Genomic DNA, 27,649 nt, shown 5'->3' with positions numbered 1-27,649 from the left:
ACCAATCAAAATCAGAGTAGGATAATGAGAAAATAAAAACTAAATCTTAAAACACCTTTCCCCCACCCCTCTCTTCTTCCCGGGCTTAACTTTACTCCCAAATTCTCTGCCTCCTCCCCCTCAGCGGCGCAGGGGGACAGGGAATGGGGGCTGTGGTCAGTTCATCACACGTCGTCTCTGCCGCTCCTTCCTCCTCAGGGGGAGGACTCCTCACACTCTTCCCCTGCTCCAGCATGGGGTCCCTCCCACAGGAGACAATCCTCCACAAACTTCTCCAACGTGAGTCCTTCCCATGGGCTGCAGTTCTTCACGGACTGCTCCAGTGTGGGGGGTCCCTTCCACGGGGTGCAGTCCTTCAGGAACAGACTGTTCCAGCGTGGGTCCCCCGTGGGGTCACAAGTCCTGCGAGCAAACCTGCTCCAGTGTGGGCTCCTCTCTCCACGGGGCCACAGGTCCTGCCAGGAGCCTGCTCCAGCGTGGGCTTCCCACGGGGTCACAGCCTCCTTTGGGCATCCACCTGCTCTGGCATGGGGTCCTCCATGGGCTGCAGGTGGATATCTGCTCCACTGTTAACCTCCATGGGCTGCAGGTGGATATCTGCTCCGCTGTTAACCTCATGGGCTGCAGGGGACAGCCTGCCTCACCATGGTCTTCACCAGGGGCTGCAGGGGAATCTCTGCTCTGGCGCCTGGAGCACCTCCTCCCCCTCCTTCTTCACTGACCTTGGTGTCTGCAGGCTTGTTCCTCTCACATATTCTCACTCCTCTCTCTGGCTGCAGTTTCTATTGGCAGGTTTTTTTCCCCTTCTTAAATACTTTATCCCAGAGGCACTACCACCGTCGCTGATGGGCTCGGCCTTGGCCAGCGGCGGGTCCGTCTTGGAGCCGGCTGGCATTGGCTCTGTTGGACACAGGGGAAGCTTCTAGCAGCTTCTCACAGAAGCCACCCCCATAGCCCTGCCGCTACCAAAACCTTGCCACACAAACCCAATACAAGAGCAATTTTTACATTTTTTGTAGGTCCTTTACACTTAAAAAAGGAAGATACAACAGGAAGCTACTAATTATATATTTGTTCAAACTTTAAACATTTAAAAGTATTGAGCAGACAGGATTACTTGCACAAGAAACAAAAACATTTGGCCTCATATTTGTAATGCAAAATTGCAAACTGTATTTTTTAAGTGAAGGCAAATTCATATGCATGTGTAATGGTTTTTGTGGTAAATGGTTATGCAAAGGCCAACACCAAACAGCCATGTGTAACACTATTTTTGTTAGAAAGATTGTATGGGAAGCTTTTGCGAGGCAAATCAAAATGACTGAAAGTTTTGACTAGTTTTGATATTATGTAAACAGAAAATCCTCTATTCATTCATTTTAGCTGATAACATACATGGATTAGAAAGCAGACTTTTAGGAGGATTAGTCAGCACTATCCGACAGGGAATAAATCGGTAGACTGCATAAAAATGTCGTAACATCCCTTTCAGGATCTCAAAGGCAGAAACTGCAAAGACACTGATCAAAGAAACAATCTGTGGCAATAATACGCAGAAATCTGAAACCACCCACTCAGCAGGAAACAGCAAAGGAGACAGGGGCCTGTGATGTAGCACGAGATGAAATTCAAATCCAAAGGGACCATTATGGTAGCATACCGAGTGCTGGAGATGTCACAAATGCAGCACTGGATGCAGTTATCTGCACCGTCTACACTTCACACCTTCCTGGAGAAATATCAAAGAATAGGAAAACAGACAAAAGACAGTATCAAAAATAATAAGGACACCTACAATGGGAAATAAGAGGTCAGAACAGGATCTGTATTAATTAAAAAGCCCTTGATTTTCCATCTTCTAAAGTCAAAGAAAATATGCAGGACAATACCTCAAAGGCATCTGCACAAGCCCTAGGACCTGAAATAAAAGCAATCAAAGCTAAGGAAGGACCAGACAGTGCTGGAGGAACTCCTTTAAATTTCTTGTGTGGAATGCTGATGAAAGACTCTATGGGAAGATCCAAGTATCAAACAGATTCGGAACTAGGCAAGCACTCAGAAAAGTGTCAGCAAAAGAAAATTTGATTCAAAGCACCTCACAGACTGCCAAAGACTACTCCACAACTAATGAGATCCCTATTAGAGCACATTAACAGTTCTCAAAGACAACAACATGATGGATGATTTCTAACGGATATCCCTACAGTTACCACAGCTGAATAAAAAGCAGTTTTAAACATTTGATGGGCTGGCATAGACAGCTGGCCTGTAATTTAGCCTAGAACACCTACAGAAAGACCAGATGTACAAAACCCAGGAGCGCAAACCCAAGTTCTGTGAAACTCAAGGAAGAATCAGATCAGAAATAACCCTGAGAAATAACCACTTATTGTGTTTATTAGGTTTCACACGAGATAAACCAAGTTACCTGTCCTGCATATATGCAATATACCTCTTAGAAAGGAACAGCTTAAGTAAAAAACAGGCTTTACTGTAATTTTTGTTGCCATATATCATAGTTGCTGTACTTACTACTTTGTCTGTAACCATTACCTCCTTTAATAATGGAATTTTTCCACTGGGTCCCTGTGATAAGTTACGTTAGAAACCTTACAGCTATAATAAAGGAAAGATGAGAATCAAAGACACTAAATCACTTCCAAGGAGACAAGGCTGAGAAATCTCAAATACAACTGCCCATTAACTTATCTCAACTGCACCCTACTTTTAAGAAGCATGTCAGCTGAAGTAAGTGCTAGACTACTCTTATATTTCAAATTGCTAGATTACATAAATAAAAATAAACTTGGCTACGCGGCACTTCCCTTCAAGGACAAAATGTCATGGTCCCAGAAAATACATTTCAGTGGAATCAAAGTCTACACTTCCAGAGCTCTCTGCAATCGGGCAGTCAGTGAGCAGCAAGGGACAAAGGACCAACCCTCACACCGTGAGAGTCTTAATTTCAATGGGTAGACAAAGCCTCAGAAAGAGAAAAGGGAATGAGGCGCAGATGCTATGAAGACCACTGAACTTTTATGAGAGGCCACCACAGATTGTTAAACAAATTGCCAGAGATCTGACAGCAGGGGATACTTTTTAGAAATTAAAGAGAGAAAAAAATGAGAAAGCCAAAAATGAAAAAGTAATACAAGGACCTGGAACACCCTTCAGGGAAAGCCAGTCTCTACAGATTTAATCAGCATGATGGAAAAAAGAAACTGAATGATTTTTACTTTTCTATGCTGGCTAGAATACAACTCGCCTGCTGAGATCCTATGAGAGCCCATTTCCTGCCCTTGCTTCAGTCATATTTGCATCACTTCTGCTGGCACCCCTGTGTAAAATTGAAATCACCAAGATACTTCGTTCAGGAGACATTGAACATTGGAGACACATAAAATGCATGTAGCAATTTGACATAAAATCTTCCCAATGCCCAAACTAGGCTCTGTTCCTTATTTTGCTTTCAAGGCCTGGTACAGTAGATGTTCTCAAAGCCTGCCCACAGAAATGGTTTTAAGAGGTGACTTCTCACAGCTCTTGCCAAGGAGCTCAGTGGTTGCAGCATTCCTGTAGGACGCCGGGGACCCATCCCTGGCACTGGGCACCCATCCCTGCCACTCACTCTTTTGAGGGAGGATAGTTAAACTTGTAATTCGTGAGCAAGGACAGGCATTTTTTTGCCTGATCTCTCTGATGCATTTGGCCATGACAACATTGCACGTATATCCAAGCTAGCTTTAAACAAGCAATAGTGGCCGTCCATCTGCTGCAGCACAGAGCTTGGTGCAAACAGCCCGAGAAGCAGCAAACTGATGTGTCCATGCTGCTGTGGTTATTTTACCTTCACCTGAGCTGTCTAAGTTAACTCACACAGATATGCCCACACTACAAGGCCGCTACATCAGTGTTTGCATTATCGATAAAGTCAAAAGTAAAGCTTACCCCACATTTGTATAACCCCACTGATTTCAATTATTAAATATATTTATGGGTGAGTTCATGATTTCTGTTGAAAAGTACTGAGCAGATGCTGACTACCAGTTCTGACATGTCCTTAAAAGCACATGAAACATAACAGTTTTACGAAGAATGTATAACATTTTGCTTTGATTTCTAATCTTTTATTCAAGAATAGTCAAAGCATGTTTTTAACACTGCAGCACATTCACACGACAAATCTTTCCTGTGAGATAAGTCAGTATATACATGAGAGCACAGAGTCGTTAACCCCAAGGTCATAGGTTAACTGAGCACTCAGGTTTGCCTTTCTCTCACTAAAAATTCGGCTAGACAGTCCTGTGCAGCAATGCTCTTGGACTAAGTAAGACAAATAAAGCAGTGATAAATCTTCAAAGGCTGAAGAACACTCCAAAGAGAGAATTTTTCACATCCAACTGTCAGAAGAGATTGCTGCAGGATGAATAGGAACAGATACAATCTGACTGCGATGGTGCAGTGACAAACACTAATCCAGTGCATGAGAACTGACACTACCCCTACACCTAGAAAGCAGAGGTCTCCTCCTGCGATAATGAACTTAGGTCTTTTCTGGGCTTGCATTAAAATTTCAAGGCAGATTGATGAATTATCTGAGCAAAGCAAATTAGAGCCTCCTCAAGACCTGCTTCCTCAAAGAGACATTTCCAAGGAGGCCTTATATCAAAGGCTGCCCAAAGACATCAGCTAACGATTATGGCTGTTACATCTCAGCACTGCTGCAAGCCTACTATTTACTAGAGAATAATGTGATGGTTTATATCATCTGCTGCCTAAACATGAGTCATCACCCTGAGAAACAAGGGTGGAAGGGCCATGTTCTGACCCCATCCTATGTCCTCCTCCTCGACCATGGTAAACAAAGTCTACCACTTCTCATCTGGGCAGCAGGGCTCAGCGTTTCATGCTGCCTGCTCTGGAAAACCAAAGAAGGGATTAATCCACCTTCCAGCAAGAAGGGCTTGGCCTTGGGCAGCAGTGATCCTCGATGGCCTCCTGCAACATGGATATTCTGCCCTGCCATCCCCGTGCTGAGCGCTGTCAGTCAGCGCCCACAGTGGTCAGAGACACTCCTGGAGCAGCCAAAAGCATGAGGTTTTCCATGCAATGTGCCCATGCGCTTCTGTGGCAAGCGTTCCCTCTCAGAGGCTAGCGTGTAGTAATCAACAGAAATCTCCTCTTCCTTGGCCTCCTTCTACAAGTTTAAAAAAGCCTTCAAGGGACACGATTTCCCAACCTGTCTCAATTCCCTACCAGCAATTTAGAGAGCAGTTTTGAAAAATGCTTGATGCTTACCAGTTTCCAATGAATCGGGGATCACTCTGGTCAATATAAACGGTTGTCCTAGGATCAACATAAAAACCAATAAGAAGTCCTCCTAGCAAGTATCCAGCTGCAGGACCGAGTGCTCCCATTACATACATGATGGCTGAGGAAATAAAAGGTCAGAGTTGTACATCAATAAAATGAATGCTTCATTAGTTATTTACACATAAAATCCAAAAGTAAAAGCTGCTTCTTAAAGAAGACAGTTTTATACCCTAAAACCTTCAGAGGCCTTTTTTGCAACCTTCAAAGGCAGCAACTTTTGCAAAAGTAACATTGATAAGAAAATTACTGCTTTCTGTACGTTTTCAGTCAAATTATGGATAGAAGTATATACCACTTTAGTATTTTGGATGGAAAGCATACTGGACTTTGACAATATTTTTCATATTTGGTAACATTTCCTTTGAATCAAAACAAACTTTAATACATAAATAGAAAAAATATAATGAATGGTAAACAAACAGAAAAGCAAAGGATAAAAATTGTGTAAGAAAGACACCAAAGAACAAAGTACAACATTCCAACTTAGTTACCATCAGACTAATACTGGGTTTAAAAGAACAATCAAAGTTAAGAAATCAAATATTCCTATTTCAGAGACTGACAGAATTATGTTTTTATCTGTGTAGCCATGGACTTGCCCCTGTTTTACATACTGATACCAGCAGACCATATATACCATATTTCCTGCAAGACTCCTGCCTTATTCAGAACACTTGATTATTTAAATTTAAAATCTTAAAGCTATTTTAAAAGAGATTTCCTAATTTAAAAAGCAAGTAAAATGAAAGTAAGTTTTTCGTGTGCAACCATACAGACACACATTTTACAACATCATCATGTTCTGAACATTGGATAACAGCAAAATCCTTGTAACTTGGAATAACAGAGTAGGAGATACCAACAGAAGGCTCCTATCTGCTGTGTCTTCTACAAGACACTCTTCAGAGTGCAGTCTCCAGTCCTGGTCCTTCAGCCACCCATACCAGGGCATGTATGAGAAAACATCGCAGCTCCCCTTGGCTTGTGTGCCAGTGCTGTCAGGAGCAAAGGAGAGACAGAGGCGAGGAAAGACTACATCTTAGCATGGGGCCAAGACACAGCTGGACCTGGAAACCTTTCTGCATCTCCCGGCAGAGGCACAGTTGTGAGACACCAGCAGGAGCAGACAAAAACATCTGGTCTGTTTGCTGACAAGAACTGAGTGCTGAAGTTTAGGAATCTTGCTCTCATCTGCAGGTTTTGAAAGGTGGATAATTTAAAGGCTGTCATTTGCCTTGCCCTTAAGTCTTGCCAATTCCACTCCTTTCTTTTTGTATTTCTGCAAATCCCAAATCAACTTTTGAACTAAGCCAAACTCAGCTATCACAACCTTAAATTCAGACACCTTTTACAAGATCTGTATTTAAAGAATAAGGCATTTAAAGAATAACGTAAGCATCAGGCACAGTCAACATGGGTTCACAAAAGGAAAGTCCTTTTAACTAATTTGATATCCTTCTATGATAAGGTCACCTGCCTAGTGGATGAAGGGAAGGCGGTGGATATAGTTTTTCTGGATTTTAGGAAGACTTTTGATACTGTCCCTCACAGCATCCTTCTGGACAAGCTGTCCCACTTCAGGATGAGCAGGTTCACGGTGCGCTGGGTGAAGAACTGGCTGAGGGGCAGAGCTCAGAGGGTTGTAGTGAATGGGGCTATATCTGGCTGGCGACTGGTCACCAGCGGTGTTCCTCAGGGTTCAATTCTAGGGCCACTTCTGTTCAATATATTTATCAACGATCTGGAGGCAGGAGTTGAATGTACCATTAGCAAGTTTGCTGGTGATACCAAACCGGGAGGTGCTGATGACTCTCTTGAGGGACAAGGGGCCTTGTGGAGGGATCTAGATAGATTGGAACACGGGGCATCCCATGATTAATGGGATGAAATTTAACAAGTCGAAATGTCGGATTCTGCACCTAGGACAGAGTAATGCCAGGCACAAGTATAAACTGGGAGAGGAGTGGCTGGAGAGCAGCCCTGCAGAAAGGGATCTGGGGGCGCTGGTCGACAACAGGCTCAATAGGAGCCAGCAGTGTGCCCTGGCAGCCAAGAGGGCAAACCGCACCCTGGGGTGCATCAAACACAGCACAACCAGCCGGTCAAAGGAGGTGATCATCCCGCCGTGTTCAGCGTTGGTGCGGCCTCACCTTGAACACTGTGTGCAGTTCTGGGCCCCACAGTTTAAGAAGGCTGTGAGGGTCCTTGAATAGTCCAGAGGAGGGCAACAAAGCTGGTGAAAGGGCTGGAAGGAATGTCCTAGGAGGAGCAGCTTAGGACTTTGGGCTTGTCTAGTTTGGAGAAAAGGAGGCTGAGGGGCGACCTCGTTGCTCTCTACAGCTTCCTGAGGGGGAGAAGTGGAGAGGGAGGTGCTGAGCTCTTATCCCTGGCATCCAGTGATAGGACGCATGGGAATGGTTCAAAGCTGCGCCAGGGGAGGTTTAGACTGGACACTAGGAAGCATTTCTTTACTGAGAGGGTGGTCAGACACTGGAAGAGGCTTCTTAGAGAGGTGGTCGATGCCTCAAACCTGTCAGTGTTTGACAGGCATTTGGACAATGCCCTTAATAACAGGCTTTAACTTTTGGTCAGCCCTGAAGTGGCCGGGCAGTTGGACTAGATGATCATTGCAGGTAGTTGGACTAGAAGATCAGTGTAGGTCCCTTCCAACTGAAATAGTCTAGTCTATTCTATTCTATTCTATTCTATTCTATTCTATTCTATTCTATTCCTCTATTCCATCTCTTTCCTTCCTTAATGCATCCTGCAGTACTCACCCCTTTTAAGAGGCTTCTGCCCCGCTTCCCGTCCTGTCTGGCTGTTAAGCACAAAAGGCCAGAGGAGTGGTAAGCGATGGCCTCTGCTGTCCACTCACGTATCTGATACCACCGAAAGCCAAGCTCCAGCAGCACAACACCACTTGCTCAGCTGCTGCAGATCCACTATGTAGCACATGAAAAAACAACTGATTATCTAATTCTCTGAAAACATCATCTTCACCGCAAAATCTCTATCTCCACATGGTTTCTGTGGACCAGTCACTCTCCATGGCAGTATGCAGACTCCATCCTTTTTGGTCCCATCCTTTTGGTCCTCCATCCCTTTTTGGTCAGACATACTGTGTCCTAGACTGTAGCAGCTGAGGAAGCATAACTGAACTGTTAAAGCTTGGGTTTCTGCATTACCAGTTACAGTAAATTATATCTCATGGACAAAATAAGCAAAAAGAAATCAGTAGATCTGCCTGATTAAACCAAAATAACTTGTACGTTTTCATCTTATGTTTTTAAATAAGAGGAAGAAGAAAAAGAATATTCTCATGAGTAAAAAGGGGCTGCTGAGAGCTATATTGCAGGGGAAAAATACCACAAAAGCTACCACAAAAGATAAACTGCCTATAGTAAAAAATGCTTCCAGACTACAAATTGATTAAACAGATTTATCACTTTTAAGTTACTCTTTCTTAAACACATTTTCAGTTTTTATGAAACTACAATTTCAAATAATTAGATTTTGCTGAAGTCCTTTTTGCATAATGGTTTCCAGAAACGTGTTCACTATTTAAATTTATTCCAGCCATGTTCCCTTCTGGATTGATTGTAAACAATTCTCTGTATGCCTAAAATGCTCCATCAGACATTGTAACACTGCTCCTTTGCAGTAAGTGGTTAGATAAACCCCACAGTAACTGTTATTTGTAAAATCCACATCAGGAGGAGGGAAAAAAAACCAACCTCCATTCACTATAATAAATTTTGTTCTACAAATGTTTGCTTGGAAAATTGATTCAAACAACTACAGTGAACTCAGATCTCTAAAAAGTTTACAGAGGAAACAAGGGGAGTAAAACAGTGACCTAATCTATTCATTTCAGCATTCAGAAAAAATACTTATGCTGCATTTATTCAGCTTCAGTTCCACCACTGAACAGGCAAAATGCAGCAACTGCTTAGGCTTAGAAGCACTACCCAGACAGTGTATTTTGCACACCTGGTAACTTCAGAGGGTTTTCTTCGTAAGCAGAAATACTGTACGGTAAAGATAAAAATAACAGCATACACTGTGCTCCATTAGAGGAGGGAATGCTGTCCACCATTTCAAAAGTATTATAAAATTACTGTATGCTGTTCAGGCTTCAAGGTTTTTTTTAATATAACTTACAGAAACATGTAACCTTCTGGATCTTTCAGAAAACAGAGAGCCCCCATGTGCCTGGTCCGGGGCAGGAGGAAACCTGTGAGCAGACAAGTTCCACAACTGCCATTTTAAGGCACTTTGCAGCATCTTCCTCAGCACCTAGTAATGGCCGCTATCAGAAACCGGACACCAAGTGCAATAAACTCATTTGGACTTCTATATAGGATTAAAGACAGAGCATGGCAAGTAAAAGATTTTGATATTTCAAAATTAGGTACTTGAAAAAATCTGCCCCAAACCTCCAAACCTTGCTGTGGAAGTGAAGGGAGAGCCATCTCCAAGAGCCACCCTGGCAGGCTGCTTCAGGGTCCTGGACCCTTGAAATTCTGGTCACAGCTCTCACAGCTATGCACCCCAATGTCCAGGAATAATGAGGTTCCTGATTCCCAAACAGGCCGTCAAGATTACTGGATGATATGGAAAGGAAACTAAACTGGAAACAGATTCAACCAGGGCATCATCAAAACTAAATCCACTTCACAAATAAAAAATTATATGGAGAACTGTTCCATAATTTTTTCCACTCAGGTCACTAGAAGGTCTCCAGCTTCTGGACAAAAAGGATTCTAAAACATGTAGATGATGTAGGAGCACCTTCCTTTCAGCCCCCTGCCTGGCATTTCAGCTAGTTCTTTTTGGTTCTCCCTCTTTGGGCCATGATCTGGGATCTTGATCTAGGGAGTTGCACTAATTCAACAGCCAAGAAGTTTCAACAGAAGTAACAAACATTTTTATCAGGGGACATGCTGGAGTACTGTGATGCAGAGGCAGGCCACATGGTATCCAGATGATTTTTTAAATTGCCCTTAAGGAAATCCAGGAATTGTCTTTTAACCTCCTAGCCATAACCTTGACTGGTGCTTAGATTTGCAAGTTGCCTTCAAATTTAAGTCATAAAAAACTATGCATAAAATAGCAGTAACATATCCTTTCCCATGACAAAATAGAGATGATGTACATTCCACAAGTTATAGCTTTACTCCAAACAATAAATCATCTTCAAAAGATAAAACGAGGAAACTATTGCTAATATAGACATATGGGCTATGACATTAATCTGATTCTCTTGTCATTGGTTTTCATTGAAATGAAAAATTGTACCCCTCAGAGTTACTGCATTAGCCATGCATGTTCAATGCTGGCAAGTCACTGAGTACACTTCTCTGGAAACGTGGGTCTCTCTAGGAAAGAGCATCTGCAGGTCACCCACTCCTAGCTGAATTAGAGCCATCTGAGAACTACTCATGACATTCAGCACAACCAGCTCAGACTGGACCTTGCAAAAAGTTTTTCCCCAGAAGCCTGTCATAGCTTGCCGCTGCTGTGATGTAGGATCTTAAGTCTTCAAACCAAAGCACAGGTTAGTCTACTAAAATTACATGGTATTTAACAAGACACTTTCAAAGACCAAAGACCTCGCAGATTCTTTCAAGTTACCCTTTTCTCTGAAGGACTCAGCATTGTGGGGAGGAGTTTGCATTAGCAAGCATATACCTCTTCCTCTGGGTGCAGCTTCTCTTCAGTGACAAGGGATAGCCTTTCCCAGCCCTCCCAAACCTGGGCTTTCAGATCGTAGTTCTACCTCTGACATAGACTGTACATAAGTAAAAATATCCTGGTTCAGACACAGTTAAAGTGCCCATTTGCCCCCATGATATCCAGCCATGGTTATTTTAATTCTTTGGAGTTTTGTACCTGAGGAGCTTCTCTGCCTCACTGAGTATGCCCTCAGCATGGCATATTATCTCAGGCACAACACCCTACTAGCAAGGCTGTCTAGTTTTGAAACTGCAGCTGGCTATGGCTAGCCAGGCTTAGCCACAAACATCCATCACAGCTAAGATGTTGGATGGGAGAGAGAGAGGCAGTCAAAGCAACAGTAATTAAATGACACATGGAATTTACCTACCAAAGCGAAATAAGACCAAGCAATGTCATTCTTCTCCACTGAAAAGTTTATCCTGGGACATGTTACAATGAATGCTGACATTTTGACAACATTTGACAAAATGATAATATTTTCTATTGCTTCTATTCATAGGAGATTCTTCTTCAACAGAAGAAAGCTTTACATAGACCCTATTGCAGCAAAGCCTCTCTGACTACAATAAGATGGACTGAATCCTCTACGGGTCCAAAAATCCCTGTGTTCACATCACATGCATGAAATAACTTCATTGCCAAAGATTTTATTTTTTTTTAATCTACCCACACTATAAAAATATACTGAGATAGAGGTCATAAAAATACTTTGAATGTCCTTTTCCTCCTCTAATCACACCAAATGACAACTTCAATACATTTTGCATATGGGAACATATAACATATGTCCCTATGGCATCCTCAAATGCATACATTGTTAACCCCTTGACTGTGCCTTTTTATATTAGTAATGCTAGTACCAATTAAAGTCACATTAGTAATGCTAGTACCAATCTAGGCACAATATGATGAACAGAAAGTACACAACATTAGTGGGCCACAACAGGCTGTCTGGCTTCTGGGTTCTAAAAAAGCCACTTTGGTTTAAAAAGTAAAAACAAAGGCATATATTGCTCAGTGCCTCTCATCTTCTCTGTGTGCACACACATGTCACCACACAGACTTTATCACTGGATGAGGAGGAACATTTCTGAAAGACCGCATTGTTCGAATCTTGGCAGCTTGTCACCGTAGTACAACTGTTCATTTCATACATGTGTAAGGCAAGCAGAATTTGACCTTTATTCTATTTCCAATGAAAGTTTAGAATTTGCAAAATCCTGCAAAAGCTACAGTGTGCATTCTGGAGGTTATTTATTTATATATATATATATGCATGTTTTTTCCTGTCAGAATAGTATGGGAATTTTGGTAGATTTTGCAGGATATTTCTTAGTGACATAGAGGTATAATCCTTTTATATTTGCAGATTTCAAATTTTTACTCCAAAAACTTAACTGTCATTAGCATGAGGGTATTGACTGGGAAACAGATACAAAAGATAAAATTAATCCCCCATAGTCATGCAGTAGAGTAGAAAGTCCAGGAGTATAATTTACTTCACCAAAGCAGTAACTCAGTGTCCTACCTGCTGCACAACACTCATCCTGAAAGAACAGCACAAGGGAGAAAAAAAACAACAAAAAAAGAAAACACTCGTGAATTTGTAAGAAAAGCCTCATGTTTATACGTTACCTGTCTACAACCTGAGGAGTGAGCTTTATCAGAAATGGCAAGATGAACTTTATATAATCCTGACTGTGTCTCTATGTCAGGAAATTTAGGGGGCTACAGAAAAAAAAAAAAAGATCACAGGGGTTACAGGGGTTACCATCTGGGATTTTGCAAGCACAAGAAGCATCACCATGCTATGGTACCATAGCATCCTCTCTAGTCCTACTGCAGCACATGTCCCTGGAAAACTGAGCTATGCCATCAGTGGAGAATAAGCAGCAGGATATTTCTCTAGGGTACAGAGCAGGTTTTAATTTCCCCACAGAACAAAGTTGACAGGCAGAGGTTTCAATGGGGAACATGTCTCAGCTCTCCCCTGTTCCTCTCATGTCCCAGCACCGTGATGGTGTAGCAAGGAACAAGCACAAAGCAGCGTTCAAAGAAATACTGCTCCCATTCATAAAGGCCTATTTACCTCATCCTGTCTAAATTCACCCACAGAGCAGCTACCCAAAAAACCCTAAGGTTTAACCACTCTTTTGAGCCTGAGGACACAAAACTGAGAGGAGCTGTGAGCAGAAGCCAGGTATACTTCTCAAAAGCTTTTAAGTCAGGAAATAAGTTCACTTCCTTCTTTTCTTCATGAACACACAGTCAAGCCTATCTATACATGCTTTAGGATTTTTTTCTTTAATGTGGTTATTTGCTCAGCGAAAAACAATGCTTTGAGCATTATTGCAGTTCAGATAACAATGTACAGATCAAATCTTTAAATCATTTCCTTTCAAAATATATTAGCATTACCATGACTTTAAAAGTCTCTCAGATTCAGTGCTCCACTCAAAACAATAAATAGAGCAACAGAACTACTCCAGTAGCCTCCCTTGATCTTTGTATAGAATATATGTGTCACTATTTTCACAAGCAGGTTCCACAGATCTCAGAGACAAATTTTTAGAGAAGCGTAACTAAAGCATAATTTTACATGCCTACCACGCAAACTAAAACAAATTGCCCAGCTTACCACTCCATTAAAAAATGCTGAAAGTTAAATTAAATACAAATATGTCCAGTGACTTGTCAATGCCAGATGAAAAGCATTACATTTTTACTTTTCTCTTACAGATTTATTACTAAGATATCATTTGCATCAAAACAGATATTATTCCCTGGCTTAAACAACTAAGCTGCTTTATGCTTTGTAGTCTCCATTTGTAGTCATATTCTAAAACTTCACAATCATTTTCACAGGATCCAATTCTAACATCACAAAAAATAAGCCCAAATAAAACAAGCTAAAATAGGCTGCCTATCCCAAAGTGTACCTCTCATATACACTGTCACTGCGACGCTGCTCCCAGTCACTTGCTATGCTGTGGAGCCACAGTGACTATAAAGCGATTCATCCTAAGTCAAAATTTCACCGGACTTGGGACTTGTCTTCAGGTTACACTATCAACAGGTGCGTGCATCCAATCCAAAACCTGAAAACACTGAAACTATCAAAGAAGAAAGCCTTGCACTTGTACCATGCTATATCAGCCTTAGAGATACTCAGCTTAAGAAAAGATTGCCCCAAGAAAAACTACTCCAGTGCGTAAAATGGAGTCTTCATTTCTTTATTCCTAAAACCTGAGAACTGTGGAAGTAGAAACCCAAGGAGCAACGGGAGACTGTCCCATTCTTTAGAGACAACTGTTTCGTTTGGAAACACAAACATTACTTATTTTTTTTCTTCAAAATCTGTCTTTTCTCTCTTTATATTCACTTATAAATAAACATTTGCTGATAATATTACCAAGCATGACTTGCGGTTAGTAAGTAAGTATGAAAAAGACACATCTGCTGTAAGAGTTTAGTGACAACAGCTGCAATTTCCCAGTGCAGTTTCTGTATCAGTGTGGTTAACTGAATTTAGACACCACGCATGAGGAAATTCTTAGATCGGATAATTAAGCAAATCAGGCTTTATCAGCTTTATCAGTTCTTAAACAAATCCTAAGTCAAGAACCTTCTGGTGATGGTATTCCAAAAGCACATACAGCTATCTCTAACCATATGGAAAGTCCCCACTGATGCGAAACGTTTGCGTGACCAAAGATAAGCTTGTCTATACTTGCATTATCAGAATCTAAACTGAAAACAAAGATGCTCTGACATTCTTTCCATAGACTAAGAGGCATTGGTCCCTCAAGAAACATTTTTTTAAAAACAGAAGTGTCAACAACTACTTGTTACTGCACTGTTACTGAAATTTAGCTCTCAGATAGATGCACACATGACTTGTGCTGAACGCAGTGAGAATATCCAAAGATGCCCTGAAGGGCAAAACTTTGCTCTTGGCTGTTATTTTCTAGAAATCAGTTCTCAAAAAAAGCTCCACATCTTACCTTCAAGTTTTTCAAGTCCCTGTCAGTACACTGCATTATAAACACAAGACAACTTGACGTATCCCAAGAAGGTCGCTAGCTGCGAGTTCCCAAACCCTGACTTTTCAAGAGAGCATGTTTCTTAAAGATGTTTTCTTTTGTGAATACCTTTAACTAATGGAACTAGGCAGAGACACTGACCCTTCATGTAAATACCTACTGAGTGACTCCTTGATCCTTTCTGAATTCTTGATCTGTCGGCATCCCAAAGTTACCCTCAATGAAACGTCATAAATGTAATGTTCATTTCCATACAGAAAATGACCTACTGTATATAACCACTAACCCAAATCCTAAGCAAGCTATTACTCCAAATTATTTTAAAAGCCTTTAACATCCCAAATCAAAGAAATAACTAGTTAGATAACTTCATTGTCTTATTTCCCATTCATTCAAACACTGCAAGCTAAATCCACAGTAGTGATTCATCACTCACACTAGTGGGATCCTCTAAGTTAGTGGGGCTACGCTCACAAGGCAGGCAGGATTTGGCACTTCTGTCCTATTACTCAGTGATGTTCCTAATAAGAGGACACTGAAGCTGTTGGCTGTCTTTAAGAGATAGTGGAGCAGCCTCTTGAATCACAGTCATTCTTTCCGTTAAGTCATGTCAAATGGGAATAACTCGTCTCTGCCTTTTAATTGCTTGGCTTTGGTTTTTTTAATGGTTTGGCAGTGGAAGGCACACACTCACATTTAATTTTCATTGGGGACTATCCCCAGGCATGTACTTGCAGACTCTGTTGATCTCAACTTCTTAAAACTGATTTTCATTTCTTTAGTATTACTTCTAACTAAACTGGAGTAAGGCTGGGTTGTTCATTTGCAGCTCATCCCCTTTTCTTTAGGTTATCATAACTGAAAAATATCAAGCAGTGAAAGCTGAAATTTGGCCTGCAAGCAGACCTCACCAGGTAGATCACGAATAATCAAATGAAAGAAAGAGACTGAAGTATTTTTAAATCCTGTGAATTTAAAATTGCAGTGAGAAAGCCCAGGTCCACAGCTACAAGACCAGCAGAACCCAGCCCAGAAGAGTATTTCAGAATATTTATATCTGTCCTAGTTGTATATCATGTTCAGGCAGTGTAACAGCATAAGCAGGCAGGAATATATCATTCAGGTCCTCTTGTTTCTTTTTGCTAGGAGACTGTTTTTCTTGGAGGAAAAGCAGGGGAAGAGCCCGGTGAAGTTTGTCAGGCACAGGACCAGATTTTAGACTATGCCACCACGTACCATGGGAAGAACCAGGAACAAGTACCAGTTCCTCAGCAAAGTCTATGCACATTAAATACCTAATGTCTATGGATCTGGGTTATTGTGCACAAACCAGGTAATGGCACACATAAATACCTGATTTTCAGAGACAGGTTTGACACACGTTTTGCATACTTCATCATTATCCAAAACCAGACCCTTTGTGCCTAGGAAAGAAACTGTGAGGAAGAAACAGAGATAGACCAAATATCTACTGAAAGGGAAGGTTAGGTGCTGATAGTCAAAGAATTTCTATATATATTAACTTTTCCTTTGTCCCACCAACAAGACAACAGAACAAAGAAGTAAAGGGGGAAATTATTTCAATCATGTTCTCTCAGAATTAATTTCCTTTCAAAAATTGGTTTCTGCCTAGGAGGCACAGGTTAATTATTGAAAACGTTGGTGATCGTTTTTCCCTTGACTACCTCTCGCTAATAGATTGCAAAGAAGCACAAGCCAAATAGCATTTCTTCTTGTTTTCTTTGTAAATTGCACTTACATTTTCATCTTTCAACCGAAACAGCAGGAATTACAGTTCATTACTCATATCTGACTAAAAATCTGCCTGTAAGCAAAAACACATTATTCCAGTAATTTGCAGATGACCCTGTTAGTTTTATTAACATTTATTGTGTTGCTAAAGAAGTTATTTTTCTATATTCAAAAAGGCTGAAAGCTGCAATAGCCTCAATAAAAAAAATATTAAATAACAATTGTCAAAGTGAAATGGAGAGCCGTATAGCCATATGTGAAACCATATTGAAAATATTATTACAGCTCAAAGAGTCTGAAAAACATTTCCATCCATGTGTAACAGTTATAAATAGCAGAGGCTATTTATTTTGGCTATAGGACAATACCACCATTTTACGAAAACCTCCAAAGTTTCAAAATTTGCTCTTTATTCTCTTAGGAACAAACATTGTTTGGGCATTTTCATGAAATTGGAAATTATGCTGAAATGTTTGTTTCCGGAAAAAAACTTCAGCTGTGGGTTCTGGGTAGGGGTCTCTCCTTCTCTGTGTCTCCATAGAGGGACCATAAGATAGACATGAGAGTTCATTCAACTCCATGTTCTGCTTGGAGACAACAGAGTTTTTTGCTGCAGCACCAAAATGAATTTCTTCACCATTCAAGCAGTCTCCTTATCAACAACAGATGGATGATGAAAACGACAGGCTTCTCCTGTCTTCTCCACCACTGCCCACAACAATAAAGCTTTTGGTTTTGATGCAACAGCAAAATGTTCTTAATGGCTCTAATCATACCTTCTAACAGAATTAGGGCAGGAGAAGTAAAGCAACCTAGAAGGAAACGGTGCTTAGCCAAACCTTTGATAGCCAGGTCTAGATAGCCAGGTCTCAGATCTTAGATTGATACTATCTAAATAACAGGTCTTGCAGGGGACCCAGGCCATGACAAGCCTGACCATGGACCACATGCACTTAGTATCAGCAAAGCAGAAGAAAATTCTTTATATCCCTGTGGCAACACCAAATATCAGGACCACTGTGAGCTTCTAGGCCCTGACTTGAATTCACTGAACTAGAAGACTCCTGGGATTTAATACCTTGAATTACAAAATAAATAATTCTGAGTTAGGGAAAGGATTATCTTCACCCTTGTGTAGACATCCCAGCCTATGGAGAAATGCCAGCAAGAAGTGCCCCAGCATCTCCTTCCTTCCCCATAGTTAAGGAGCTAATGGGTGCACCCTGGAGAAACAAATTGTTCCCAAATGACCCTGGCACTCTTGACACAGTCCTGTGAAATAGGGCACAGAAGCACAGAGTTGCTGCTGTTGATCCCTGAAAAGGCCCTGCTAAACCCGACAGATCAAGGGATGTGAATTGTCAGAGATACACAAGAAACTTTGAGAAAAAGAAATGGAGATGTCAGAGAGTCATGGAGAAAAGAGGGGAATCCAGTTTTGTAAGAAACCAAAAGGAAGGAAATTAATTCTTATTTTTGCTTTGGACAGAAAACCACCACAGACACCATTTGTTAGCAAAAAACTGATTCTATAAATACATATGATTGCTTAGACAGTTTTAGTTAGGGTCCTGAAAGAAATGAAAGTACATCTCACAGGGAAAAGTAGATATTGACATGTAAATTCAACAATCAAATAAAAATTATGACAATATTTTGGTTTGACATAATTAAGTAATATGTTTTACATGGTTTGGTTTGGTTTGGTTTGGTTTGGTTTGATTTGGTTTGATTTGGTTTTCTCTATGTGTCAAGTAAAAATAACTTGAATTTTTTAAATGCTAACCTGTATTCCTACCTAAAGGTCAAAATAATGCAATGTAAGTTAAATATTTCAACCTCATCAAAAATAAATCATTTTTTCTACATGAAAAAAATATTAAATCAACACATCCCAAAAATCAAGATTTAATTTAATCATAATTTGCCAGAGCAAAACCATCAGAACATCTTTATCAGTGCTACTATACAGCATAGTTTGAATACCAAGTGTAGCATTGAAAAAGTAATTACTCTTACAAAAAATTCTCCTTAATGGTAATATTATAATTACATTTGTCTTCCTTTTTAAGATATAAATTGTCACTGTGATTTAGGGGTCTATTTGCAGCTCATTCCCAGTCACAGTAAGATAAGTTAATAAGCTAATAAAATATAGAAGTATTACTAACTTGCAGTGTTAGCATTTCCAAGAGAAAATTATTTCTATTACAGGGATCCTTCCAAGATATTTCAAAACACCATATATGGTTGATTTACAAAAACTGAAAAATTTAAAATCAGCTATAGTTACTTTCACTAATTAGGTAATTATTCAGCTGACATGTTTTGGGGAAAATTGGCCAATATCCTTTTATTTAGTCCGCAAGTTTTTTAAACAGACTGTTCATTCTGTTTCTTTCTCTCTTCTGTGAGTAGAATTAGACATGACAGCTTTGTTTCTCAACTACTTAGATTAGCAGATTATTAAGCATACTGTTATTCTCCAACAGTAAAAGATGCTTTCACATTTAGTAGACAGACATGAAAAACATGGTGGCTAGAGGCTACGTACAAATGACTTTCAGCCAACTTTGGGCACACTTTCATAGGAGTAACTTTTTTAACAGGATAATTAACAATATTATATTCCTAGGGATGTGGCAGACTCTCTGTAACTGTGAGTGGTTCATTTTAAGTTAATGGTTTTATATAAATAGAGCTTTGCATAGGGATAACGCTGTAATGAAATCTGATTCAACACAGATGTCAGAGTAAATGACCATAACAGTACTTTCTGGCCCAATAAAGCATGAAATTATCCCACAAATTCTCTTTTTGTCTCTAACACAGTAGATCTTGCAGAAACAGTCATCATCCTTTGCAAAGAAGGATGCCAAGAGACAAGAAACCTCTTCTCCTTTCCTTTCTGGCCATGATGCCTCGAGACATCTCCAAAGTCCTTACCCAGGTAAGGGAAGGACCAGCGCTGGCCCCATGCACTTTACATATTTCACCGGTGTATCAGTTGAGCATTTAGCAGAGGTAGCCCCGGAATGGGTGGCCTCGGTACCGGCTGCGGCAGCTGGGGAACCTCCGGGCTCTCCTGAGCCCCCCCGGGGCGTCCCTCTCTGCCAGGCTGACCCTGAGAACACCAAAGAGCAAGAATGCCCCAGAAAAATGGGAGCTGGTACTGATGTCTAAACACAGAGAAACTGCTCCGGCAGGCTTAGGAAATAAGGTATTAAGTACCAGTGAAAATAAAATATATTTCATGACTTAGATCTTGCTTACTCAAGCAATTCGGTAACCTTTTTTTTCTAGTATCTTTGTCCATGTGCATCCCTTCTCATAGGGAACATGGTTTTGGTTATTTACATTAGGAAGATTCAACTGGAAGATTACACTTATGTACACAATCTGCAAACTATCACAGCTTTCAATCAGTTTACCACAAGCAAGTTATTTGTTGAAACTTTAGGCTTACATTTGCAAAGAAAATTAAATTTGAGCCCTAAATCCCACTGAAATTCATTGAAAGTCGGATCCCTTGACTTCCTTAGGCTCCTTGGGAAATCTTAACCTCAGTTATTAAATTATTCTGACAGAGAGAGAGAGAGATTGACAGGGAGGTCCTCAAAGAGTAATACTGGAGTTGCTTGCAATAACCATGATTGCAAGTGTTACCAGTGGTCTCTGCTGCTGTCAGAGCTTTTCCAAATCTAATTAAAATTGATCTGGCATCTTTCCACTCCATGCGAGTTTTTTACAACATGTGACAGAAGAGAGATGTCTTCACACACTGCTGGACCCTTAGCTACATTTTCAGATTCATACTGATAAATTTGCCAACAAAACAAGTGGAAGCACGCACTTCATCGGCAGAGAAAAAGAGTAAAAATGTTAATCACCAAAAAATGTAAACATCTAGTACTCCTTCAAAGAGCAAATATAAAACATGCAATACATTTCTATATTGCATGTTACACTTAACTGCAATTGTAATCCATTGTACTGATAATTTTAACAGACTATATTGTCATGAGATTAATTTATGACAGTATAGACTGAGTTTCAATACAGCACTCACAAATATTTATTAAACACATATACTTGAAGATGCGGTGTAAGCCTTAGTTTGTCTCTTGTAAAACAACTAAAGTTATAATGTGAAAGTTAAAATAATCACATGTGAGAACACTAGCAATAAAACTCTTAAATTTTCAATCACTGTTTAAATCATACTTGCTTCTAATAAACCCCATAAATAAAAATACAATCTACAATAATACATTTGCCTTAAGAACAAAAATCTCTCTGGTTATCACATTCCCTTGAAATAAAAATGTTAAGTAAATTATTTATAAGTTAATATAACATGCTTAGATCCATATTTTTATATCATTACACAGATAATTATATTTGACACATTCCTATCCCTAATCTAAATTGCACGTCTATAATACATTTTTAAAAACATCCAAAGATGACAAGTCTACTTCTGCCATCAGTGCTGACACTACACGCAGACACAAATGGCTCAGACAAAACAGAACAAGTTAAAAAGGGTCTTTGCAGAACTTGTGAGCAATGCGGACCATCATCTACTGTAACCTCTTATACAGGTGAAGTTCTTCAGCTGTTTTATAAAGTATATCATGGTAACACTCATACACAGACTATAGGAATCAAACATCGCACAGTAAATTCAACTTTGAGATATCTCTTGCTGTAATTTCCTCCTCTCCTCAATCAAGCAGCTCACCCGTTGCATCACTGCGGTCACCGTATGTTACACTGGAGTGACACATCCTTGTCTAGAGGCCGATTCTAACTCCCAAAACCATGTAAACCCTTGTCAAACATGTCACGGCTGCTCCATTTGTGCTCCCAAACAGCACAGCTACTACTACTTTGCTCACCACTTTTTAAGTGCTTTGTGGAGATTTTCTGAGCCAGAGACGTACTTACAGAACCAAGACTCTTGCTGGATCAAGCGCAGTTAAATCGCCATCTGCTAACTCGTATAATAAACCACTCAGGCAAATGTTTCTTTCAAAACAGACAAATGATAGTAACACAGCATTATGCTTTTCAAACACTAAAACTGTTGGGAAAAACTTAGCAACTAAAAGACCAAAACACTGCAGTGACAACACCAGCAGAGATATGGCAGCAGAATCAGACACTTGTTCTTAGCAGATATAGATGAATAACCAAACTAAAATGTTACTTCTCAGTTTCACACGTGAGAAACAATGTGTAGAAAACTCTAACAGCATGCATCCCCTTTTCCAGAGGAGGAACAATTCAGAGGTACCACCCCAGGCTCTTATCTTCAGGATATTTAGCACACGGCTGATGGACACTGCCTTCCCTAGCTGTTTTTATTAATCTATCCCTTCATTTCAGCTGTACCTTTATAAGTGTCCAGAAAGAAAATCTTTTATTTAACAGTTTTGGGGTTTTTTTGTTTTTAGTTTTTGTATAATCGCTGAAAATATGTAGTGTTTCAACCATAGAAGAACTGGCTCAGGAGATGAACTAAAAAATAAACTATTTGCAGACGCCTAAAAAAGAAAACAAAAAGTAAAAAGCTTAGATCACACTATGTTCTCCTTTACATGGATATGATAGAGAAAAAAAATCCACAGAAGACAATGAAGTGTCTTCAGATTGTCACAGGAAGAAACAAAATCAGAAAACAGCTTTCTCTCCTTATTGCCCAGTTTCAGGAATATCCTGAAGATTCTCGGGTGGAAAGTAGGAGTGCTGATTTGGGGAACAACTATTTACCACCTAGTTATTCAGTAAGCTCACCTGAGTCATACATTTTATGTGCCGTCTTTACTGTTGATACTGTATTCCACTCAAAAGAGAAATAGGTGGCTTGCATTTCTGTAGAGATTTTCTTCTAGGAAACAAACATTTGCAACAATTCTAAAATATTGTAGTTATTACTATTGAATCATATGTTTAATTTCCTCTCCAAAGTCCTTCACTCGTACGCTGCCACGGCACAGCCTTCCCAGAGGTCCTCCTGCCAGTCACCCGCACCACGGTTCTCCCGTGCCTCAGGCTGTGGCTGTCATCATGTAATTAATACAACTTCGGCTCTCTGCGTGGGGAAAGATGTAAAGGAAGGCCAAACAATCAAGTTTTAACCTTAAAGAATGGAAGCTTCTCCCCTTCCTGCATTTCAAATAAATAAATAAAATAAAATAAAACCAAGCCAAAAGCACGTGCGTAAATGTTCACAGCTAGCCCTGCGACACTGGAGATACTGATCTCTGCGGAGACCCATCAACTTTATGAGAGGAAAGAGAAAAGTGAGGCTTGAAAACGAGTCCTTCCCCAGTGGTGGGGTTCGACAGAGGTTCCCTGTGGCAGAGGGGTGTGCGGTGTCCTGCCTTCTGCCTGCACACAACTTACCAGCTAACACTGCTGCAGGACCACCTACCTCCACTTATGGCCATTTCTAAAAAATATAATACATTGCTGTATCTTCTCTACCTTCCTATTTTATTAATTTTTAAATGAAAATTCTTTGACCTTCCATTGCAAGAATAATATATTCGGAATCAAAAGAAATACCTTATTAGGCTGTAACAACCCTCTCCCTATGTGCTACTCAGTGAGAGGACAGCACTTAATCTCAAAGGTTATTCTACACGATTTTATTATTTTTTTTAGATCAGATTCATCATCTCAGTATCTGAAAGCAGATTACAGCACGGACACTTCAGCATGAATTTAATTTCTCCTGGTTTTCAGAAACAAAAATGAAATATTTGAGGTAAGGGACAACAAGGTGAGTTTGGCAGCATCCTGGGGAGAAGTCTGCTTGTCTGTGCAAGACGCTGGGAGAAAAACCACTGCAGAGGAAAGAAGTGTCCATTATGGGGGGTGATAAACCCCAATCATCTTTTTTCATTTATCATTTTATCATTTGTTTTCAATATCCAATATTGCATAAAACCAAATAGGTTTTATATTTGGCTGCTATTCTACACAAGCACCACATTAAAGAATAATGTGTTACTATTAATTACAATATTACCTGGAAAATTTGGATTTACAAGTGCGTAAGAAGCATATCAATGGATAATGTACTGTTACCTACAGTGTGGGAGCTTCAAACATTCGCAATAATAGAGGGGAAAAAAACTGCAGAAACTATTCCAAGCAATGAAGATGAGCAATGAGGAAGTCATCATGGTATGGTATTATGGTACTAAAGAAAAATGGTATTAAAGAAAATACCTCTCTTTCAAAATACTAAAAATCCATGAGCTACACAGCTAAACACCCCTCGCTTCAAGAAAGTCTATGACTAAAGGAGTGAAAGTTTCAGGTGGCTGTTAAAAATTCAGATGTTTGCTACAGATGCTTCTCTTCAGGCCACCGGAGAAACCACCGCAGGCAGCCTGTGGTTCGGCCGCCACGTGTGGTTTCACCCAACGTGCCATTGCCGGGGAATGTCGGGTGACAGACATGTCTGCAGGCTGCTGCCCCGGGTGGTCCCGAGAGCCACCCGCTCCCCCAGCTGTCCCGGCTGTCCCCCTCCTTCCCACGAGGGCCAGCAGCCGCGGGCAAGGTACGGCAGGGAGCCCATGCGGGATGAACCTGGCCCTGCCAGTGGTGGTGAGGGACTTTTCTGTCAGAGCAGCCAGGAGGTCTGGTCCACGCTGTAGTCACAAAACCCTTAATCCAGCGCCAGGGAAGCAGCAGCAGCACACAGCCACAGCGAAGGGAAAGGAGCGGGGTGGTGGAAGACCTCCCTCCAGGCGGCACGCCATGCCGACATGAGAACACATCTATTCGCCGGCTGACAAAAGCTAAGGGACAGCCGTCAGGGAAAACAGCCTCCAGCTCTGATTCAGGTTAACACTAACTCTTTTTTTGGCGTTATATTAAGAGCATATCGATGTTATTAGGGATATCCAGAAGCCCGTAATTCAGAATTCAACTCCTTATGTTCATGTACCAGACCTGTAAGCTATTACCACAGTACTAACAACGTTCAGCTGGAGAGTCCCAGATGACTAAGGAGATGAAGTGCTATACACTTAAAAATCCATCAAAATAGGAAAATCCAAATGCTTTTGTTCAGCTTTTTTCTTGTGACATAGATAATCATTAAATGTTGTGACTCTAATCCAGCTCACTTTGATTTATTCCTTGGAGAAAGTACAGACTAATTACCTTCATATGTAACTCTTGGACCATACAGTAATGTGCAATAAGAATACTTTAATCACACAATACCTGCAAAATCTGAATATATGTAGTAACAAGCAGACAGTGCAATACAGTAATACATTAAATGCAACATGATACGGAAGCCTGCTCCCAAAATGGAACAATAAAGCTGTTTGTACAGATAACCATCAGTAGAAGAGGTGACACAGGGTTACCTAAACACAGGCAATCTCTAAACAAAACTGAAAAGTCTATGGATGGCCCCTTACAGTTATCCAAATTGTCTGTGATTGCAAGTACGTCTCAAACTGGATTATATTAGTGCTCCTGCACAAAGAGTAAATCATCACAGAGATCATCCTTTTATTAATGCACACTGCTGAAACCCATCAGGGAAACATTTACAAAATGTCAAAACAGGTAAGCCTGAAGCCACAGAGCTGGTATTCTCAGTGGGAGCAAATGGAAAAATTCGTACTCTCCAGCCTGCTGGAGTCTAAATACATCTTGAACAGTGTACTAGGTGAAAACAGGAGCAAGAGGAGTTACACAGAGAGTGGTCTTCAAACCAAATGGGGCATTGCTTGTATTTTCCACCCAAGAATGAATGGAAGTTGAAATTAATAATAAGAATCGAGAATTAAAGAGCAAAAACGCGTCTAAAAATGTCAAGCTAAGCAAGTAAGTATACACTGATGGCTAAACATTTTTCCATCAAAAGTACTTCTGCCATTAAAGTCAGGTTAATAAAAATGATACCTGTTCCCAAACTGGTTTCACAATGGAAAAGAAACCCTGTTTTATTTTTCCCTAATTGGTTTGGTGACTTGAGAAATGTTTAATAAAAGACATGCATTTTCATTATTTCAGATTACTTGAATAAATTTGGTACAAAAATCCCAAGAGGACTTGTTATCTGTTTAAAAATTAAAAAGCTTTACAGATCTCATCCCGCTCCCATTCAATATATGGTGTACCTCTTTATCTTCAGGGGGAATATGAATGTGCCATAGTTAGTTGCGACTTAATAACTTTTCTGGAAAGCTTTTCTAAATCTAATGTTCATTAGATGCCAGACTTGAGAACCACAAGACCAAGGCAGCAGTAACCTACCATGACTTTAGCCTCCATAAGCACAAAAGCATTAGTATTAATTAAACGCCTCCAGACCTTCCTTTCTGCTCTGACTGCACTTGCTGTAGAACTAATTGCTTCTCTCCCCCAGCACACGCTTATCGTGCCTGCCCTGCTGCATAGCAGCCAACTTCATGTTTTCTAAATGGGATGAACAGCCTGCAGATAGCAACTCTGATTGCTTCAGATCTTTTCAGGGTGTCTCGTAAGACAGTTGAAATGTTTTATGCAGACCAAGTGATCTTAGAGTTTTTCTTCATCTGAATTTTTCATATCAGGAAATAAGCTGAATTATAAAACTCAAAATCTCTGTGGTCTTTTTAAAGCAAGTGCATCAATTAGAAAGATGAATACAAAGGTCTTGATTGCAGCTGACATTACAGTTGTGAAACATTAACATTTCCAGCTGGAGAGAAGGACTTAGTTAATATAAAGATTAAGAAGGACTAAAGAATCTAGGAGATACCAATGACAAATATGTTTATCAAAAAACCAGCTCTGAACTGATGACACTGTCTTGTGCTCTATTATTACTTGCTTCACAATCCCACGTAAGAGGATTACTGTCTATTTTGGCACTATGTACAACAGTATACAGCACATCACCAAGGGGTTGTACAAAGAGGCTGCCTCGTATCATCACACCCACACATATATTCTTCAAGTCAAATCTCCCACATCAGAAAACCACCAGCTGTCAGTTCTCTGAGCTCCACACCATTTTGTTACTCAAGAAAATGAGGGGGAAAAAGCAAAAAAGTCAGTAAGTCTTTTGTTTTCAATTTAACAGGAGTGCAAAACAGCCTAAATTAAGGGCAGAATTGTTGTATTATTTTTCAGTCCTCTGCATACAAAAATAACCACGCTGCTCCTCATGCTCCGTATCCTGATTCAGTAGAAAAGCAGCAGAGAGCAGTCCTGAGAGCATCCAGGGACTCTCTGACACAGTCACAAGGGTTACGCTACCATCTCTTCTAATGCTATGCTCACTAATTCTTCTAATATCTCCAGACAGGCCATGCAAACTGGGATTAATCCAGCACTGGAAGAGTTGCTTAACCCAGCAGTTGTACTCTGGAGAAATCCTAATGCTCAGACCACAAAACAACTGATCTGAGCATCTTATTAAACTAGACAAGAGAAATTCACTACATTCCTAATACACTACACCATTTTTTTCCTGTCAGGCACAATTCAACTGCTCAGGCACTGCTCACTGTGAGCAGCTGGCTCACAGTGTAGGATGCCTATCTGCTAATATAAACCTCATGGCTATCAAACTCTTCTACCACAACCATTCAGCAGTCCTCTCACTGTCTGGACCAGTTACATCTTCTCCTCCTACAGGAGACCAACCTTGACCCAACAGTTAGATTTCAGTATGTCAACTTGGGCAAACAATGAGATGTCATTTCTCACACACCCTG

The 27,649-nt window shown here is 40.5% G+C and overlaps 1 protein-coding gene across 2 annotated transcripts in view; it reads right to left on the bottom strand.

The window, feature by feature from the left end:
- Positions 1–27,649, bottom strand: part of SLCO5A1 (solute carrier organic anion transporter family member 5A1) — an 86,864-nt gene that overhangs the window by 45,465 nt on the left and 13,750 nt on the right. For both annotated transcript variants that reach the window (XM_072852363.1, XM_072852364.1), the window contains one exon: positions 5,299–5,431. In XM_072852363.1, the coding sequence (XP_072708464.1) occupies positions 5,299–5,431 (133 nt within the window). The remainder of the gene's footprint in view (positions 1–5,298; positions 5,432–27,649) is intronic.

This window comes from Ciconia boyciana, chromosome 2 (assembly GCF_034638445.1).
Source record: "Ciconia boyciana chromosome 2, ASM3463844v1, whole genome shotgun sequence".
NCBI classification, from domain to species: Eukaryota; Metazoa; Chordata; class Aves; order Ciconiiformes; family Ciconiidae; genus Ciconia; species Ciconia boyciana.
Note: the sequence above shows the minus strand (reverse complement) of the source record. Positions and strands in the feature narration are given on the sequence as shown.